The sequence below is a fragment of the Aquarana catesbeiana genome, linkage group LG04 (genome assembly GCF_042186555.1).
Source record: "Aquarana catesbeiana isolate 2022-GZ linkage group LG04, ASM4218655v1, whole genome shotgun sequence".
Classification (NCBI taxonomy): Eukaryota; Metazoa; Chordata; class Amphibia; order Anura; family Ranidae; genus Aquarana; species Aquarana catesbeiana.
In genome coordinates, this window is record NC_133327.1 from 108,990,144 (window position 1) to 109,008,720 (window position 18,577).

General features: G+C 42.7%; 1 protein-coding gene across 1 annotated transcript in view; it reads left to right on the forward strand.

Moving 5' to 3' along the window:
* The window catches only part of PXDN (peroxidasin), a 233,388-nt gene that overhangs the window by 150,454 nt on the left and 64,357 nt on the right, over positions 1 to 18,577 (forward strand). The window contains exons 5-8 of the mRNA XM_073625451.1: positions 9,792 to 9,863; positions 9,949 to 10,020; positions 12,491 to 12,660; positions 17,640 to 17,757. Of these exons, the coding sequence (XP_073481552.1) occupies positions 9,792 to 9,863; positions 9,949 to 10,020; positions 12,491 to 12,660; positions 17,640 to 17,757 (432 nt within the window). The remainder of the gene's footprint in view (positions 1 to 9,791; positions 9,864 to 9,948; positions 10,021 to 12,490; positions 12,661 to 17,639; positions 17,758 to 18,577) is intronic.

Sequence of the window (18,577 nt, forward strand, 5' to 3'; positions counted from 1 at the left end):
ATCCATTTGACACAGGCTTTACAGTGGGGACGGAAAGTATTCAGACCCCCTTAAAATTTTCACTCTTTTTTATATTGCAGCCATTTGCTAAAATCATTGAAGTTCATTTTTTTTCCTCATTAATGTACACACAGCACCCCATATTGACAGAAAAACACAGAATTTTTGATATTTTTTGCAGATTTATTAAAAAAAAAAAAAAAAACTGAAATATCACATGGTCCTAAGTATTCAGACCCTTTGCTAAGTATTTAGTAGAAGCACCCTTTTGATCTAATACAGCCATGAGTCTTTTTGGGAGAGATGCAACAAGTTTTTCACACCTGGATTTTGGGATCCTCTGCCATTCCTCCTTGCAGATCCTCTCCAGTTCTGTCAGGTTGGATAGTAAACGTTGGTGGACAGCCATTTTTAGGTCTCTCCAGAGATGCTCAATTGGGTTTAAGTCAGGGCTCTGGCTGGGCCATTCAAGAACAGTCATGGAGTTGTTGTGAAGCCACTCCTTCGTTATTTTAGCTGTGTGCTTAGGGTCTTTGTCTTGTTGGAAGGTAAACCTTCGGCCCATTCTGAGGTCCTGAGCACTCTGAAGAAGGTTTTCGTCCAGGATATCTCTGTACTTGGCCGCATTCATCTTTCCCTCGATTGCAACCAGTCGTCCTGTCCCTGCAGCTGAAAAACACCCCCATAGCATTATGCTGCCACCACCATGCTTCACTGTTTGGACTGTATTGGACAGGTGATGAGCAGTGCCTGTTTTTCTCCACACGTACCACTTAGAATTAATGCCAAAAAGTTCTATCTTGGTCTCATCAGACCAGAGAATCTTATTTCTCACCATCTTGGAGTCCTTCAGGTGTTTTTTTAGCAAACTCCATGCGGGCTTTCATGTGTCTTGCATTGAGGAGAGGCTTCCGTCTTCCGTGACTTTCTACAACTTTCTCCCATCTCCCGACTGCATCTCTGGAGCTCAGCCACAGTGATCTTTGGGTTCTTCTTTACCTCTCTCACCAAGGCTCTTCTCCCCCGATAGCTCAGTTTGGCCGGACGCCAGCTCTAGGAAGGGTTCTGGTCATCCCAAACGTCTTCCATTTAAAGATTATGGAGGCCACTGTGCTCTTAGGAACTTTAGGTGCAGCAGAAATTTTTTTGTAACTTTGGCCAGATCTGTGCCTTGCCACAATTCTGTCTCTGAACTCTTCAGGCAGATCCTTTGACCTCATGATTCTCATTTGTTCTGACATACACTGTGAGCTATAAGGTCTTATATAGACAGGTGTGTGGCTTTCCCAAACAAGTCCAATCAGTATAATCAAACACAGCTGGAAGGTGTAGAACCATCTCAAGGATGTTTAGAAGAAATGGACAGCAGCTAAGTTAAATATGAGTGTCACAGCAAAGGGTCTGAATACTTAGGACCATGTGATATTTCAGTTTTTCTTTTTTAATAAATCTGCAAAAATGTCAACAATTCTGTGTTTTTCTGTCAATATGGGGTGCTGTGTGTACATTAATGAGGAAAAAAATGAACTTAAATGATTTTAGCAAATGGCTGCAATATAACAAAGAGTGAAAAACTTAAGGGGGTCTGAATACTTTCCGTCCCCACTGTATATGCTTAGATAAATGGTACCCGAGCCTCGCAAAGAAGACTCAAGATCCTGCGAGGTTTTGCCTGTAATGTGGCCTCTGGGAGCTGGACCCTGCAAAGTGGAATCCTGGACACCACAGCGCTAAGGCATTCCAGCAGGGTGCTGTACAGGTCCAAGGGAGTGGACCCTAAATATGAAAAGGGTACCCAGTCCACGAAGGTCCTCAAGTGACGGAAACCCGCCTTTAAGGGTGAAGATTTAGCTCTTAGTTTCTAAGCTGCCCTGCGCCTGGATGGGTAAGTGAAACCCCTTTAATTATTGAGGGGTGTCCCAGTGATTGTAACAATCAGTTAAGCTAGCTAGAGGCTGGACCCCTCTGTGCGGTGACCATACGGGGGAGTTTTTGGGCTAGCTGTGGGTGTTTGCAAAGTGTACCTTTTTTGCTTTTGTCTGGCTGTTTTTTACCTGTATGATGGCGCACGATGGTGCGCCATTTTGCCTTGGGTCACCATGGCACACGTGCGTTCGTAAGAGCGCCGCTGGGCTCAGCAGTTTGGTGGCCATGGCACATGCGGCTTCCCTGCACATGCGCTGTAGCCTTTGGGCGCATGAAAATTCCCGTCATGCACGAAGATTTGCGTCATACACGAATACAGCCATGCCTCTTCATCCTGACCACGCGCATGCGTGCGTGCGCACACACAGAACGTTCCAGCACACAGCCGGTTTATTTAAGCTATATATGCCAAGCATGTGGTGCTTCCAAAAGGCAGCAGTGGGACACAGAGCAGGCTCTGAACCAGGCATTTGCAGCAGTTCATTTCTCCTTACCCAGGTCATGTGAGTCACCAGGTGTTGCTTGGCAGGCTAAAGGTGCTTAGCAGGATTGTTGCATAGGGGCTTGGTGAGCCCTATTAAAGGGTATCCCTTCTGAGGTGTGTTAATACTACACCCAGGTACTCCCTTTTTGTGGCTAGTAAATGTCTTCAAAAAAGAGGAGTGGTGATGAACCTAGTTGTATCCCTAGTGTTGTATCCCCTGAAGGACCAGAGGCTTCCGGGCAATCTGAGCCTCTGCGCCTATCTTGGATTGTGCCTACAGTCAACACTGCTGTCTCGCCCTTTATCACTAAGGATGAACTGTCCTTAGCCCTAGCCGGGTTAGAGCACAGGATTGCTGGCATGATTGCCTCCATCCCGCAGGGTGGCAAGAAGCGTGACAGATCCCCCTCCCCAGAGCCTCCTAGTCTGGAACAGGAATGGGTTGAGGATGGGGAAGAGTTTAAAGCTCAGGATTGTGTGGATGGCCTGGCGGATGAGTCTGCTTCCGAGCAATCTGGACAAGAAGATATCCAGTTGGTGTCTGCCTCTCAATCAGAGGCTTTTGGTCCTGATTCTTTCCAAAATAGTTTGTTCTGCCTTTAAGTTGCCTCTTGCAGAGGTTACTGAGCCTCCCTGGTCCTCTTTGGGATCCCTGAGGCCTCTCCAGGCCACACAGGTTTTCCCCTTGCACCCTCTGTTGGAACAGGCGGTGTACACTGATTGGGAACATCCTGACAGGATTTTTGTTCCTCCTAAGAGGTTTTCCCTTTTATATCCCATGGATGAAAAGTTTAAGAAGTGGAGCATGCCAGCTGTAGATGCAGCAGTCTCTTCCTTAAACAAGAACTTGATTTGTCCGGTAGATAACCCACAGGGCTTGAAAGACCCTGTTGACAAGTAATTGAAGTAATTATTAAAGGCTTCATTTTCTTTGGCCAGTTCAGCTATTCAGCCAGCTGTTGCAGCAATTGGTATCTGCCAGTCCATAAAGGATCAGATCAGACGGCCTGACAGGCCTAACCAGGAGGATGATCTGCCTTAAATAAGGCAGATATTCCTCGAGCACTGTGTTTTGCTGTTAACGCCTAGGATTCAATACAGCAGGTTTCTCATTTGGCTCTTGTCTGTACATATGCGCAGACTTTTGTGGCTTAAGAACTGGTCAGCCGAGCTTCCTTGTAAGAAGTTATTGGCAGGTTTCCCCTTTGATGGGGAATGTTTATTTGATGATCATTTGGAAAAATCTATCCATAAGATATCCAGAGGGAAGAGTTCTCTACTTCCTGTGAAGAAAAGCACCAGGCATCCCTCATTTAAAACCTCCAGGGACTGCTTCCTCAAATGTCTCAGCGCCAAGGCAGTTCCTCCACCAACAGGGCGCTAGGGCCAGGGGCAAGCCGCAAGGCCAGGGCCAGAAAAATCCCTGGGTCAAAAATCCTTCTAAACCCAGCACCAAGCCCTCCTTTTGAGGGGACGCCCCCACTCCGTCAGGTTGGGGGAAGGCTGCTGCACTTTGCGGACATTTGAAGAACAATATTTCAGGACGAGTGGGTCACCTCAACTATATCCCGTGGTTACAAGCTGGAGTTGCGAGGGATTCCCCCTCAGAAGTTTTTAAGATCCAGCGTTCCCTCGGATCCTCCAAAAAGAGACTTATTGCTTCAGGCACTACATCATTTAGTGCATCAAGGAGTGTTTGTAGAGGTTCCTGTATCCGAAAGGGGGACAGGGTTTTACGCTAACCTGTTTACAGTTCAAAAACGGGGACACAAGGCCCATTTTGAACCTAAGATCCCTGAACCAGTATCTTGTCAGGGACTGTGTGGGAATCTCCCATCAGGTCTTCAGACAGCCCCTGCTGGAAGAATTTTCAGGCCTGCACGTGGGCCTCATCACCATTTCGTCGGAATCTTTCATGTGTAGTATCTTAGTTTCAGCAGACAGTCATACTTTCTTTACCGATCAAGTTACTGGAGGCAGTAATTTGCAAGGAGGGCTTGGTCTGGTTCTTCACCTTCGTTCTGTAGTTTGTGGGTCGGCCCACGGGGTGTCCAGTGGCAAGTTTCCGCTATTGTTTGCTACTTTTTGGCTGCTCTCTTTTCTGCAGAAACATTTTCATCGAAGTACTCATCTGGGGATTTCATGATTCAGCACTTGCTGCATTTAGAGGGGAGGGGGGGTGAATTGACTATCCAAGCTGATATCACCAATGCTTGAAGCTAGTTCCATCAAACATGCCGTTGGGAGGGCAAGACAGTGGTGCAGATGTCGTTTCACCATTGGGCTTACCCTTGGGTCAAAAGCAGTCCTTTCTCCGAAAACCTTTTGCCAGCACTCCATTGGATCTTGGGTACCTGCAGGGGGGTCAGGGGTTCAATTAATTTAGTTGATTTCCTGTTGCGTGGAGACCCTGGTTACCGCCCAAGGATCTGCAGTCCCTCTCAGGGTGTGTGCTGAGACAATGTCCTCTTGACGGCCCACAAGTGGTAGGTCCAGGCCGTATATCATTTTCTTCCTGAATTCCACTCTTGGCTCCAATCTCTTGATTGCGAGGTTGCCTGGGGAACTGCTCAGGTACGTCAGACCATTTATTTTTTTTGTCCAATCCCCAGCCTGTTCCAACAAAGGGGGCTTACAGTCACTTTGGGTATGCTGAATCAGACGAGACTTATTCCCCAGGATGGAGTCTGGCCCTCCTTCCCCTGTTCAGGACTCCGACTCGGTTGTTGGGTTACAAGCAGAAGCACGACCCGATCAAATCATGTGGGAGCAGTTTTATGTGTGTCTGGTATGGTTTCCCCATGTTTAAATTATGCATATTGCCATAGCGCATTGGCCTTATCTGCCAACTCCATCAAACACATCCAACAGGTATCCAGCACTTCAGACCTCTGCAACTCCTGCCAGTTTGTCCATTTTTGCGGCTCACCCTCTCACTTCCCCATACCAAGTATAGGTAGGCCAGGGGTTCGTGGGAATTTCACAGGACTACTTAACTGGTGTCTGTTTTATGAAGTGTTCGATATTCTCGGCCATTATTTCACATGGGCTCCTCGGGCCAGCCCTTGCTCCCTTTCCCCCATGTATCCTCTCATTACAAGCAGTTCGTTCTCATGTCTGGGTTTTCTCAGGCATCAGGCTTAATCCAATCATTCACGGCACATTTATTTGGGTTCTGAGTAGCTTCGCAGGTTTCAATAGGGGGTCCCTTCTTATGATGAAGTTATGAGATGGTGGTTTTCCTCCTGTCATACCGGATACATGTACTGTAGATTGTTACTTACCCTTCATCAATCTCTCTTATCACACCTAAATTTGTGTCTTTTTGCCCTCTTTTCAGGCATACTGACCAGCTAGGCTAAGGCACACCTCAAGCCTGGTAGTTAGGGTATCACATTTCCAAGTGAAGACTCTGACTTACAAGTAAGAAGGCTGGCCAGAGGCCAGCCTGTATTTGTAGGAGTTGTCTGAAGGGTACATATCCCTCCTCCCCTGTCTGATTTGTTGTTGGCCTCGTGATCAGGGTTCCCAACCACCCGTTTCCCCCAAACCTCCATACATAAACACATCATATATTTTTTATTCATAAATTCAGGGTATGCCCTCTTTTCAGGCATACTGACCAGCTAGGCCAAGGCACACCTCAGGCCTGATAGGGTATCGCATTTCCAAGTGAAGACTCTGACTACAAATGATACATTTAGCTGATCCTATTGTATTAGTGAATTGGAAAATTAAAAAACAAAATAGTTTTGAAGGCGCAAGATAATGAAAACCACACATGTAATGCTTTTTACATTTTAATGGAATTATCAAATAAAATTACACATAGGAAATGTGTATTCTCCTTTCCACCAGTCCCTTTCATGATGAGAATCCTGTAGGATTTAAAGCTGATCTCAAGTTGGTCATAAAACTTGAGTAATTTTTGCCCCCATCCTGGTTAGCTAGGGTTGAATGCTTGTTTGTTTATTCTAGGATAGGTTTACATTTGAGAATTACTAGTCTTCTCCAACACTACCCCAACAACGGTCACTTTCCTTCACTCCCAAAGACCCCTTTCACACTGGAAATCTGTCCGCTGATCCCGGGTGAGCAGTTGAATGACTTGTCTGTTTCATCTCCGCTTATGCAGAGCGGACACAGACACAGCCTGCTCTCCTCTATGGTTGGTCAGGTGTAAATGGCTCTGCTAGACGGATGGGGAACGGATCCCCATCCATCTGTTTTATAGTGGCTCAGATGTTGGAGGATGTAAACGGACACATGTCCACCCGCCACTCTATAGAGGACAATGGAGGATCCTATCAGGTCCAACTAAAAAACTGACAGGCAAACCCGATCCATCTGCCCGTGGGAAAGGTGTCTTAATGTGTGCAGGCTCTCAAAATCCTCAGATGCAATTCAAGAACACCGGTCCAGCATTATACATAATGTTGGAAAGGGGGCAGCAAGAGAAGCTTACATGTTTCAGTAACAGCTATAATCATGATTAAGGCTGTTGGCAGAAACGTGTAACCATCTCTTGCTGCAATGTTACCGCTTGTGCTGGTAAAAGCTATGTTTTAGCAAGGACATAGGTCAGGTGGACTCCTTTCTATCTTGGGCTAGTAAAGGAACCCTTTGGTTTAGTTTTGTGAGGGGAAGTTCAACAAAACATCTATAAGGAAATCTTACCATTGCTGAGATATGAAAAACCAGTAGGTTAATCAGCTCACTAGTGCCACCCCAAAAGTGAAATAACAGGCTATTTTGACCATGAAAATACATTTTGTAGCTGAGCCCTGAGTGATTTATTAGAGTATACTATTTAAGTATATATTAATAAAATAGTGTATACTATTTGTGCTGTGTGTACAGTGCATCTATATCCAGATTTGTGCTCTGGTTATGATTGGGGTCTTGGTGGGTGACGTTTCAATCCATAGTACCAATGAGTTGGAATATTGGAGAATTTGCAGTATTCTCGTATTGCATCATGCTGTTCCAAACTGTCAGAGGGCCTTTAATGTGAACCTGAATTGGCTAAAAACATTTCTTAGGGAACCTCATGGTGCTGCATGTTCCTATGTCTGTCTTCTGTGTCTATGTATACAGAGCCTAAATGTTTTCCAAATCAAGATTAGGACCTACCCCCCTCTTCACAGTAAGCTCTGCCCTTGCCATGCTTTTGAGAAATCCCATAGCTTCTACTGCCCACTGAAGTTCTGGCATGAGAGAGTTGAACAACATAGGCAGGATTGAGAAACATGGGAAAGTTAAACAACATAGAAAAGGGGGGGGGATAAAGGTTTTATATAAACATGGGTAGAAGTTGAGGCCTGTTGTGGAGGCTGGGTATAGCATTCAAGGTGTTCCACAGGGAAGGCGGGATCGACTTGAAGACTAACAGTAAGGTAACATGAGCACGGTCTTACAGATGTTTTGGTCCAAATCAAATTCACTTTAATATGTGAATCTCCATGGTTGTCGGTTTAACTTAAAAATAGGGGGGGGGAGGGTAAGGATAACTGTACATGCACCATGGAAAAAAAAAATGTAACTCTGGTTGTAGAAGCAGGTATTTTGGTGTCCTATGCTGCCATATGCTGTAGCATATACTAATTTTAACATAGCTAATGCAAAGGAAATGCTCTATAGGTACATATTTGCAATTAACCATCGCTGCATGTTGAAGATGTGTTATCAGTGTTTTTATTTGGCTCTTTTGTGTATTAGGCTGTAGACACAGGATTAAAAGGAGACTGCAATTGCATGTATTGTCAATGGTCTCTTAAAGTCCGAAGTCAGTCTCAAAGAACCATCGTCTGAGTTATTGGTTGTAAAAATGCCATTAACACAATACGTGTCTTTAATGTCTCTTTTATTTTTGCTTTAGCGCTCACACTGCAGCTTACTGACACCATCTGGTAGGGCTTTCCTTCTTGTTAGTATGTTAGTCCACTTTTCACTTCACGAAAATAGTAACATTATTAAATGAAAATACTGCATGTCTGTCTTTCATGGTTAAGAACTATCTAGATGAGAAGCGCTCAGCCTGAAATATATTTACAGTAAATCATTTTTAATGAATGGGAACATAGCATTGGCCACTGGTAGTTTTTTGTCACTTCCTTACCCTGACACCAAAGCTGGCCATAGATTGTTTGAATTTCAGCCGGTTCAGCCGGCCATTCAAGCTATCTGTGGACAGGCTGACTGTACCCTAGTCATAGCCACTTTGGTACAACCAACATGTCAAATTTTTGCATGTAATTATTGCCAGTGGCTTTTAACTGTATTCTCCTGGTAGGGACAGGCTATGTCGATAAAGGAGTCAAATGATTGACTATGGTTTGTCTTAGGATGATTCCAAGGGCACGTCACCATTTTTCTAGGTAAATATATTTCTAAAGGTTCTATGGGCATGAAAATTTCACCACATGTCAGTAACAATCCATGAAATCCATACATACAAAGAAACCAAAACAAATAAGTTCAGAAATTAAGTTATGTGTAATAAAATGTAATATCACAGGGAAAAGTATTGAACACCTGAAGAAAGGGAGGTGCAAAAGGGCATGGAAAGCCAAGACGCCAGCTGAAATCTATCAGTAATTTAGAAAGCAACCATGCCTCTTTGTCAGTGCAAATTAATATCAACTGGTTCAGTCTCAACTGATGGCCTATAAAAAGGTGTCTTATTACCAAGATGTCACACAAGAAACATTTCATGATGGGTAAAAGCAAAGAACTCTCTCAAGACCTTTGCAACCTTATTTGTGCAAAACATAACGATGGCATTTGGTTACAGAAGGCTTTCTAAACTTCTGAATGTTCCAGTGAGCACTGTTTAGGCCATAATTGGGGTCATAATGTTAAAGTGGTAGTAAACTCACTGGTTGAATTTTACCTATAGGTAAACCTATTAAAAAGGCTTACCTATAGGTACAGTCCATATCTCCTAAACATGAACTGTTTATGAGATATTTACTTTAACAGCAGCCGGTGACGTCACTGGCTTATGCTCACTGGGCTCTAAATGGACTGTGCCGTCTATTTAGAACTTGTATGCGTGGGAAAGATGTCATCGCGTCTCGGTCATTCATACGGCCGAAGCCCGCGAACCTGGAAGGAAGACCAGGTGAAGATGGAAGCACCTACAGTGGTGACAGTGCTGCATTTTCAGGTAAGTCTGTCATAGTGTGCTAGTATGCGGTCTAGTAAGCTAAAGACAGCCAAAAAAAGACCATATTCAGAGATGTATTATCAGTGGCAGTCCGTCCGTATTCCTCCCCATGTCAGGTTTTCCCTAATGCATGCTGCTTACGACTACTAGTCCATTTTAGTTGTTAGTGTGTATGTAATGAATAGAGAAATACATAATCCTGGTTTGTTTCAGATATCTTCATTTTAACCACATTGAGACATTGGAACCAGAATCTTTTCATCATCTTCCCAAGCTTGAAAGACTGTGAGTAACTTATTGCAAAGTTGTATTATAGATGAATCTTAATGGTGGTGATAGTAATGTTCTCCTCACATTGTGTCCGGGATAGATTTCTGCACAACAATCGAATCACTCACCTGGTACCCGGCACGTTTAGCCAGCTGCAGTCTATGAAACGGCTGTAAGTATTTGTAATATACTATTGTTCTTGGCTTACTTTCACTAGCTAGTCTATGAATATGCTGACAGTGCTTTCAGGGTTTTTGTTTTTTATGTCAGGAGCTGTTGGATAGCTTTTTTGAAATGACAAAGAAAGTTTTTAGGTGTATGTAAACCCTAACAATTACATATTTTTCTTTTTTTTTTTGGTTTATTAAAGCGGAGTTCCACCCAAAAGTGGAAGCTCCACTTATCACCCCCCACCCCCACCCCCGTCACCTTTCTGGGGGAAAGCGGGTACCTCTTTTTGACAGGTACCCATCCCCACTTTCGAGATCATTCGAAAGTTCAGCCCCCTCCTCCTTCTCCCACCACCGGGCAATTTAGAAACACTTTTCGCATGCGCATTAGGGAACCGGCTGTGAAGTCAAAAGGCTTCATTGCCGGGTGCCCTTACTACTGGCTGTGGTGCCGACATCGCTGGATTCCAGGACAGGTAAGTGTCCTAATATTAAAATTCAGCAGCTACAGTATGTGTAACTGCTGACATTTAATTTTTTTGCCTGGGGGGGGACACACCTCTTTAAGTATGCTATTGAAAATGCTTATATCTGGTCAATATGTGGAAAAACTGTTTTTCCTGACAACTTTGTTTGCTGCATTGAAATGCCAAGCGGTGTTGTCAGTGCCACCCAGCTATATTTGCAAACTTCAGGACCCCCCATTTGTTACAGAGATGAGAAGAGGTAGATGTGTTTGGTAGTCCTAACACACGCCTGTCCTAGGGTGGCAACTGTGCTCCTCCATAGAGTAAGGTGACTAAAACGGGTGCACACAGAATTTGGTGCAGATGTGCATAGGAACCAATTAGCTTCCAGGTTTTATTGGCAAAGCTTAAATGAATAAGCTGAAGTTAGAAGATGATTGGTTACTATGAACAGCTGCACCAGATTCTGTGCACCAGTCTTAGTAAATCCCCTCCCCCCTTTAAGTCTCTAACCTCAAACTATTAGCTGAGTATTGAAATCATGCTTTGGAAGCTTCATGGATACAGCAAACAACTTTACTTTTATAGAGAAATATATTACATGCCTTTTATCATAGACCAGGAAGAGAACAGGAACAAGGAGCATACAAGTACATATTTAGATACAGACGGTACATCCTGTTGTTACTTTGTACCATAGAATACACACTATCATACTACAGCTCCACCTGCTGGATAGATAGGTATAACGCATATACACAGTCACAGTATGTAAGCAGATTGCTGCTGTTCTTCCAACAGAAACAAGCATGCTGATCCTGACTGAAAGAGATGTGTCAGAAGTCCTTATCTGCAAGATTGTTAATTCAAAGTATTGACTCAGGAAGGTCAGCATAACAGCCAGGCAACTAGTATTATCAAGAGAGGTCCGCAATGGCAGCCTCCCACACCTCTGTGACAGGTCTACTTTAAAAAGAAAAGGCCCAAAGACTGGGTCAGTTAGGAGCATAGCAATTAGTTTTTACATTGTATCCCCAAAGACTGTACATGTGAAGGTAGAGGATCCTGGTGTCCATTTTAAGGCCTGTGTCAATGGGCTTTTGTCCACATCAGAACTGCTCCTCTTCCTACACAAGTCAAAAGAACTAAAAAAGCATTTTAAAAGCGGATCAGGAGGGGGTAAAATGCATATGTCAGTGAATTCTAAATGATCTCCAAATCATCTTTAAGGAGAAGTATAGCCAATGCTATTTGGGCTGTAATATCTCCTGGGGATCATAGGAGTGCAGTTCGTTCTGCACTCCTATGACACCTTTTCAGAGGGCTCAGCAAGTCGCTGAGAGACTGAGCCAGCCGCTCCTGCCCCCTGCACAGTGCTGGAGGGACAGAGCACTGACAGTCACTGTCTCTCTGGAGCATGAACACCGAGAACTGAGCAATCAGTGGCGTTTGATTGCTGAGTTCTTAGTCTTATAGCTGGGGGGATCAATGCTGTATCCACCTAGGTTAGTATGACTGTTTATTTTTTTAAAACCCCGACACTTCTCTTTTAAACTGATGTTAAAAGCGGATACATTTTCCCATCGGCCCAAACCCCAAGCTCGTTGACACAAGCCCGTTGGGCACTTTCCAATGCAGTGGTCTGTATGTGAACTGGGCATGTATCTGTATACAGATGATGCTCGTGTTCAGATTGGCTTCCTCTGAATCCACCTGCATATGTGCTTGTGGCGATTCTGCTGGTTTCAGATTAGTAAGACTACTTTCTACCTTAAAGTCCCAGTATATTGTGTCCCATTGACAATATGGAATTAATATGGGCTTTTGATGTGCAAGGTTACATTTTTTTTTATATACTGATGTAAAAATGCTTTTTGACATTGAGAAAACATTTGCTAATAATTTCCTAGCTATAACTAGTTAAAGGTGTTTTCATGATTTGTATTTGATATGCACATTTAGCAAAGCAATTATAAGTGTTGATTGTGCCTATAATTGCATTCAGGCGGCTGGATTCCAATGCTCTTCACTGTGACTGCGAGATTCTGTGGTTGGCTGATCTGTTGAAGATTTATTCAGAATCCGGGAATGCTCAGGCTGCTGCAACTTGTGAATACCCACGCAGGCTCCAGGGGAGATCTCTGTCCACCATTACACCAGCTGAGCTCAACTGCGGTGAGTCGCATGTAAAATTTTCACACTGCATTTGGTATTGCTCAGGTCTCAAGTACAAACATAATGATAGGTTAATTAGCTTTCTCCTATATTGATGCTATTGTTCCTAGATGTGGCTGACTGATCGGGACTTTAGATGGTAAGCTTCTTTCATAAGCAGGAAATACTCGTCAAGTTTTATTTTTATTCTTTTGCAGACCGTGTCTTTGTTGGGGAGATTTTATCTCACTTCTTTCTCTCTAACAGCAGTGAAATTAGGGGAATGGTCGTCATCAGACAGTTATAATAACCTGACAAAAGTTCCTGCTATTCTCTGTTATGATGGAAAAAAAAGTATTTTGTTAGTTTGTGTCCCCTTGAAGAGATTTTCCAGCACTTCTTGTTCCAACAGTTTAGTTGACCACAACAGTAAAGAAGATTTACCTATATGTGTGAAGTGCATTAAGAAGCAAGGAAAGAAGGAGGCCGAGCACTATGTTTGACCACAGAAGACATAGCAACTGGAAAGCATCAAAAATCTGAAAATAGTTGTAGCCACCATGACATGGGCAGGAGTGGCTATTCAAATTTAGTGTTTGCTAGCCTAATTAACACTTCACCTTTCTTGGGTCTTTCCTGAGCCTTGGTTATTGTTTGATTCTGTCTGCTGCTGGAGAGTGTCCCTGGCAATTGTGTGGGAAGCTGCACAAATCGGAGTTAAGAATATTTATATCTCCAGTTTATCCCGTTTATTGCCACTAGTGCAGGCTGGGAGAGGGTATAAACAGTCAGGAGTGACTTGGCAAGTCAGTCTTTCCCTGGGCCACTTGCCTAAGGGAGTTGTAAGTCTGTCTGATTCTCTTAGGCGTGCTGCCTGAAAAGGGCAACCATGTGTCTGGATATAGGTTTTAGCTCAAAGCCTGCTATGCTGAGCAAGGGATCGAAGCACCATGGGTAAAATTCTGCCTAATTGGGGAACCTGAGAAGCTAGGCATAAGGTTTGTCCTCAACTGAAGTGCTGTGGTCCTCCCCAAGAAGTATGTAACTGAGCCAAAAAGTATATTGCAGCCAGTAGTTAAGACTGCCAGGTTGGCTTAGGTCCCCTATCTATGGAGATTGTATGCACTTTTTGTCCCTCATCTAGAGTCTGCAAAGTGCATGGGTGTCTTGTGCCATTTCCCAGGAATGTTGAGTAAGAGTAGATAAACTCACTATTGGCTCTGGAAAGCAGGTTGGATTTGATTTAAATCACAATTTAAATCACTAGTAAAAAGGCTTGATTTAAATCAACTTGATTTAAATCCAAAATTTTAAAGAGCAATTGTCAGCTCTGTGCCATAGCAGCTCCTCTTCTGACTGTTGACTCACCGACCGTCCCATTCACTGGAATGGCTGGTAATGCGGCAGAGACACAACAAGGTGAGGGACGTGGCGGCAGTAGTTGAGTGGATGCCCGCTAACAGGCGCTGCTATGATGGATCTGAAATGACAGGTGCTCTTTTAATGTAAGAACATATTCTTGCTGGTAGTTAGAATCTTTAATATTTGCAAACAAAAATAAGGTTTCATATTAAGAATAATAAGCTGTCGGGTCAGTAAAACAGCAATATCAGAACCGATGTTGGGTTAATAGGTTAATCACAGACAGTTGGAGAAACTACTCAAATTCTTTTATTTATTTAAAACAATAACATTATATTACATATTCTTTTATTTGTTTCAACATCAATGTTTAGTAACTGAAGTGCATAAACAAAATATCTTTGAAAAAACAAAAAAAAAAGAACTTAAACTGAATATATCAGCTGGGTCCACATTAAATAGACTTCAAGCATGTCTTCTCTTCTCAAAACTTCTCACCAGGCCTTGCATCTCTTTGTTGCATTGCTTGCATTTTGCACGCATACTTGCTTTACCCATAGGTAGAGGAAATTCATTAAAATATTCCCAAACTGGGTCTCTTTTACGGCCTGCTGCCATTTTGCTCCTCAAGGGAGGAGTAAAGCACTTCAAACTATGTGCAGAAAGATCACAAGGTTTATAAGCTACTTAGAAGGTTTCACTTTAATTTTTACTGCTTGTCCTTCCTCCTCACACTTAGCCTGGTACAGATGTATTTCTGTTCAAACAATCATAGTAGTGCACATAGATTTGCAAAACAATGGGATATAGAAATATTTCCTGAACTTTGTTTTATCTCATGGTTACTGTAAAATTGTGTAAATGCATCAATGCAGTGCATGTTATCTCAGTTTGCAGAGCTTGGATTCATTGAATGCGTTAACAAAAATGTAAATATTGTAGAATATACAGCCTCACGCTACATAAATAAGCTCTGTTTCATGCTGAATAACCAAAATGTTAATGTATCTTAAATAGAAAAATATCTTTAGATAGATTTTTACTCCAAAAGCATTTTATTTAAATAAATTTGATAAAAATCAGATTTAAATTAAAAAGAAAATCCGTTTTTTTTTTTTTTTTTGTTTTTTTTTTTAAGTCATCCGATTTTTATTCACCCTGTTGACAAGTAACTGATGCCTATCTGTTTGCATTAGTCTATTGGTGAGGACTGGACCCTGAGGTCCTGCCTACCTCATGTGCTTTGGGGGTCAGGGGGTGCTACATAGTGAATACCTTTTCTGTTTTTATATTTTCCCAGTGTGCCTTGCCTTAAGATAAAATTAGTAGAGAGGGCAGACAGACCGAATTGCTGTGCCTCTTCATTTGTAGAGGGGCTTTAAGTGTTCTGAACACTTGTCTTTTAACTTTGGCACTACACAGAAGGTTTTATGTGCCTAGCAGTCACTTCATCCTCAACGTCTTCAGGTCACTGGCTGTTTGTTATCATAGTGGAAGGATATTCCCTTGATAATAGTATGTCTGTCAACTATTCTGCTTGATTCAGAATATCTGTCAGTTCATGTTAGGCTCTATTCCTATTCGTCAGCTGCAGATGTTTTGTGTAGGGCAGATGTGTTAGCTGAAGACACACAAATACATATGCATGAAGAATGTTTACTGGAGTCTATGCTGCCTTAAACTTTCTTTAAAGCTCATGGGCACTGTGTCTGGTAAATACAGTGCCTTGCAAAAGTATTTACCCCCCTTGACTTTTTACCTATTTTGTTACATTACAGCCTTTAGTTCAATGTTTTTTTAAATCTGAATTATATGTGATGGATCGGAACACAATAGTCTAAACTGGTGAAGTAAAATTAGAAAAATTTATACATAAAACTATTTTTCAGAAATAAAAAACTGATAATTGGCATGTGAGTATGTATTCACCCCTTTTGGTATGAAGCTCATAAAAAGCTCTGGTGAAACCAATTACCTTCAGAAGTCACACAATTAGTGAAATGATGTCCACCTGTGTGTAATCTAAGTGTCACATGATCTGTCATTACATATACACACACCTTTTTGAAAGGCCCCAGAGGCTGCAACACCTAAGCAAGAGGCACCACTAACCAAACACTGCCATGAAGACCAAGGAACTCTCCAAACAAGTAAGGGACAATGTTGTTGAGAAGTACAAGTCAGGGTTAGGTTATAAAAAAAATATCCAAATCTTTGATGATCCCTAGGAGCACCATCAAATCTATAATAACCAAATGGAAAGAACATGGCACAACAGCAAACCTACCAAGAGGCCACCGCACACCAAAACTCATGGACCGGGCAAGGAGAGCATTAATCAGAGAGACAGCACAGAGACCTAAGGTAACCCTGGAGGGGCTGCAGAGTTCCACAGCAGAGACTAGAGTATATGTACATAGGACGACAATAAGCCGTATGCTCCATAGAATTAGGCTTTATGGCAGAGTGGCCAGAAGAAAGCCATTACTTTCAGCAAAAAACACAGTGGTATGCTTTGAGTTTGCAAAAAAGGCATGTGGGAGACTCACAAAATTTATGGAGGAAGGTGCTCTGGTCTGATGAGACTAAAATTTAACTTTTTGGCCATCAAAGAAAACGCTATGTCTGGCGCAAACCCAACACATCACATCGCCCAAAGAACACCATCCCCACAGTGAAACATGGTGGTGGCAGCATCATGCTGTTGGGATGTTTTTCAGCAGTCGGGACTGGGAAACTGGTCAGAGTTGAGGGAAAGATGGATGGTGCTAAATACAGGGATATTCTTGAGCAAAACCTGTACCACTCTGTGTGTGATTTGAGGCTAGGATGGAGGTTCACCTTCCAGCAGGATAATGACCCTAAACCCACTGCTAAAGCAACACTTGAGTGGTTTAAGATGTAAATGTGTTGGAGTGGCCTAGTCAAAGCCCAGACCTCAGTCCAATAGAAAATCTGTGGTCAGACTTAAAGATTGCTGTTCACAAGCGCAAACCATCCAACTTGAAGGAGCAGTTTTGCAAGGAGGAATGGGCAAAAATCCCAGTGGTAAGATGTGGCAAGCTCAGAGACTTATCCAAAGTGACTTGGAGCTGTGATAGCCGCAAAAGGTGGCTCTACAAAGTACTGACTTTAGATGGGTGAATAGTTATGCACATTGACTATTTCTGTTATTTTGTCCTATTTGTTGCTTAATTTACAGAACACGCCCACAACTTTTATTTTATTGTAAAGCAAATGATGCAAATCCTCAAACAATCCATGTTAATTCCAGGTTGTGAGGCAACAAAACACGAAAAATGCCATGGGGGGTGAATACTTTTGTAAGGCACTGTATGTAAGGCTGTGTTCCTTCCTAATTGTCAATAACACATGTTGAAGGTCCTATCAAAATCAATGAACGCGTGTGAACGTGCAGGTAATCTTTTTGTGCATTACAGCTGAGCTCCAGGCAGATAATCTGTTCAGCTGTCTTGGTTCTGCTTAATGCTAGAATCACTTTATGACCACTATGTACCATGCAGAATAAGAAGAGGAGCTAGTATTCTGTCCACCAAGCATACACATTTCTATTAAATGCTTTTCTTAGAAATAGCTTCTCTTTACTAAATTAGACCTAAAATGACTTCCATTTACAGAACGGCCAAGGATTACATCAGAGCCTCAAGATGTGGATGTCACCTTTGGGAACACTGTGTACTTCACTTGTCGAGCTGAAGGCAACCCCAAGCCGGAGATCATCTGGCTCCGAAACAAGTATGTTAACGAAAAAAAAATGGTAGTGTTGTTGCCATATGTCTATTTAGAAACATCCCGGTGCGTTGTACTGGTCATTCATGGTCACTCCTTGTCACAATAGTATCTGACGCTTTATCCAAAACTTCCCATCTTCAAACAATCCCTGGACACTTTTATATAGGCAGTGATAAAACTTTGGTAGAAGGCAAGCACATGGAAAGGGTTATTTGCTAACCCTGTAAAGGCTATTTCTAAAGTTCAATTAACTTGTTAATATCTTAAATTGAAGTTCATACCACAGGTTTTCCCCACTGCCAAAAAGCACCTTTAAAACTTCAGTCAGTATGGGAAATACCATGCTGTAATTCTCTGGCATTCCCTGTGGGGGGGTAAGTCTTTAGTTGGGGCAGCTACACATCACTCAACTGTGCAGGCTTCAGTATCTGAAGAAGGGGCGACAACATTGATTGCCATTTCAGTGGTACTGTGTCCTTTATTTCCTGTAAAAGGAAGTGATATCATGACACCATTTATAGCAGGATCAATGTTTTCTTCACACATGAAAAACACTGAGAGCATCATTATAGTGTGTGAGCGCGCTGTGACATAATATGTTAAAGTCCAACTCTAGGATGGAAAAAAAAAACACTTGCAGTGCACTGCAGGGATTACATTTTCATTAACTCTAGGGGGTAAAGAAAGACTGTATTACTTAATCTGGCACTTTCCTCATCTTCCTGATGCTTCAGGCTGTGGGCTGTCCTTCTGTGTTATCACTAACAATGCAAGACAAGCATTCTCCCCTAGGCCAGTGCACCTTTATAAGGGAAGCTGTAGG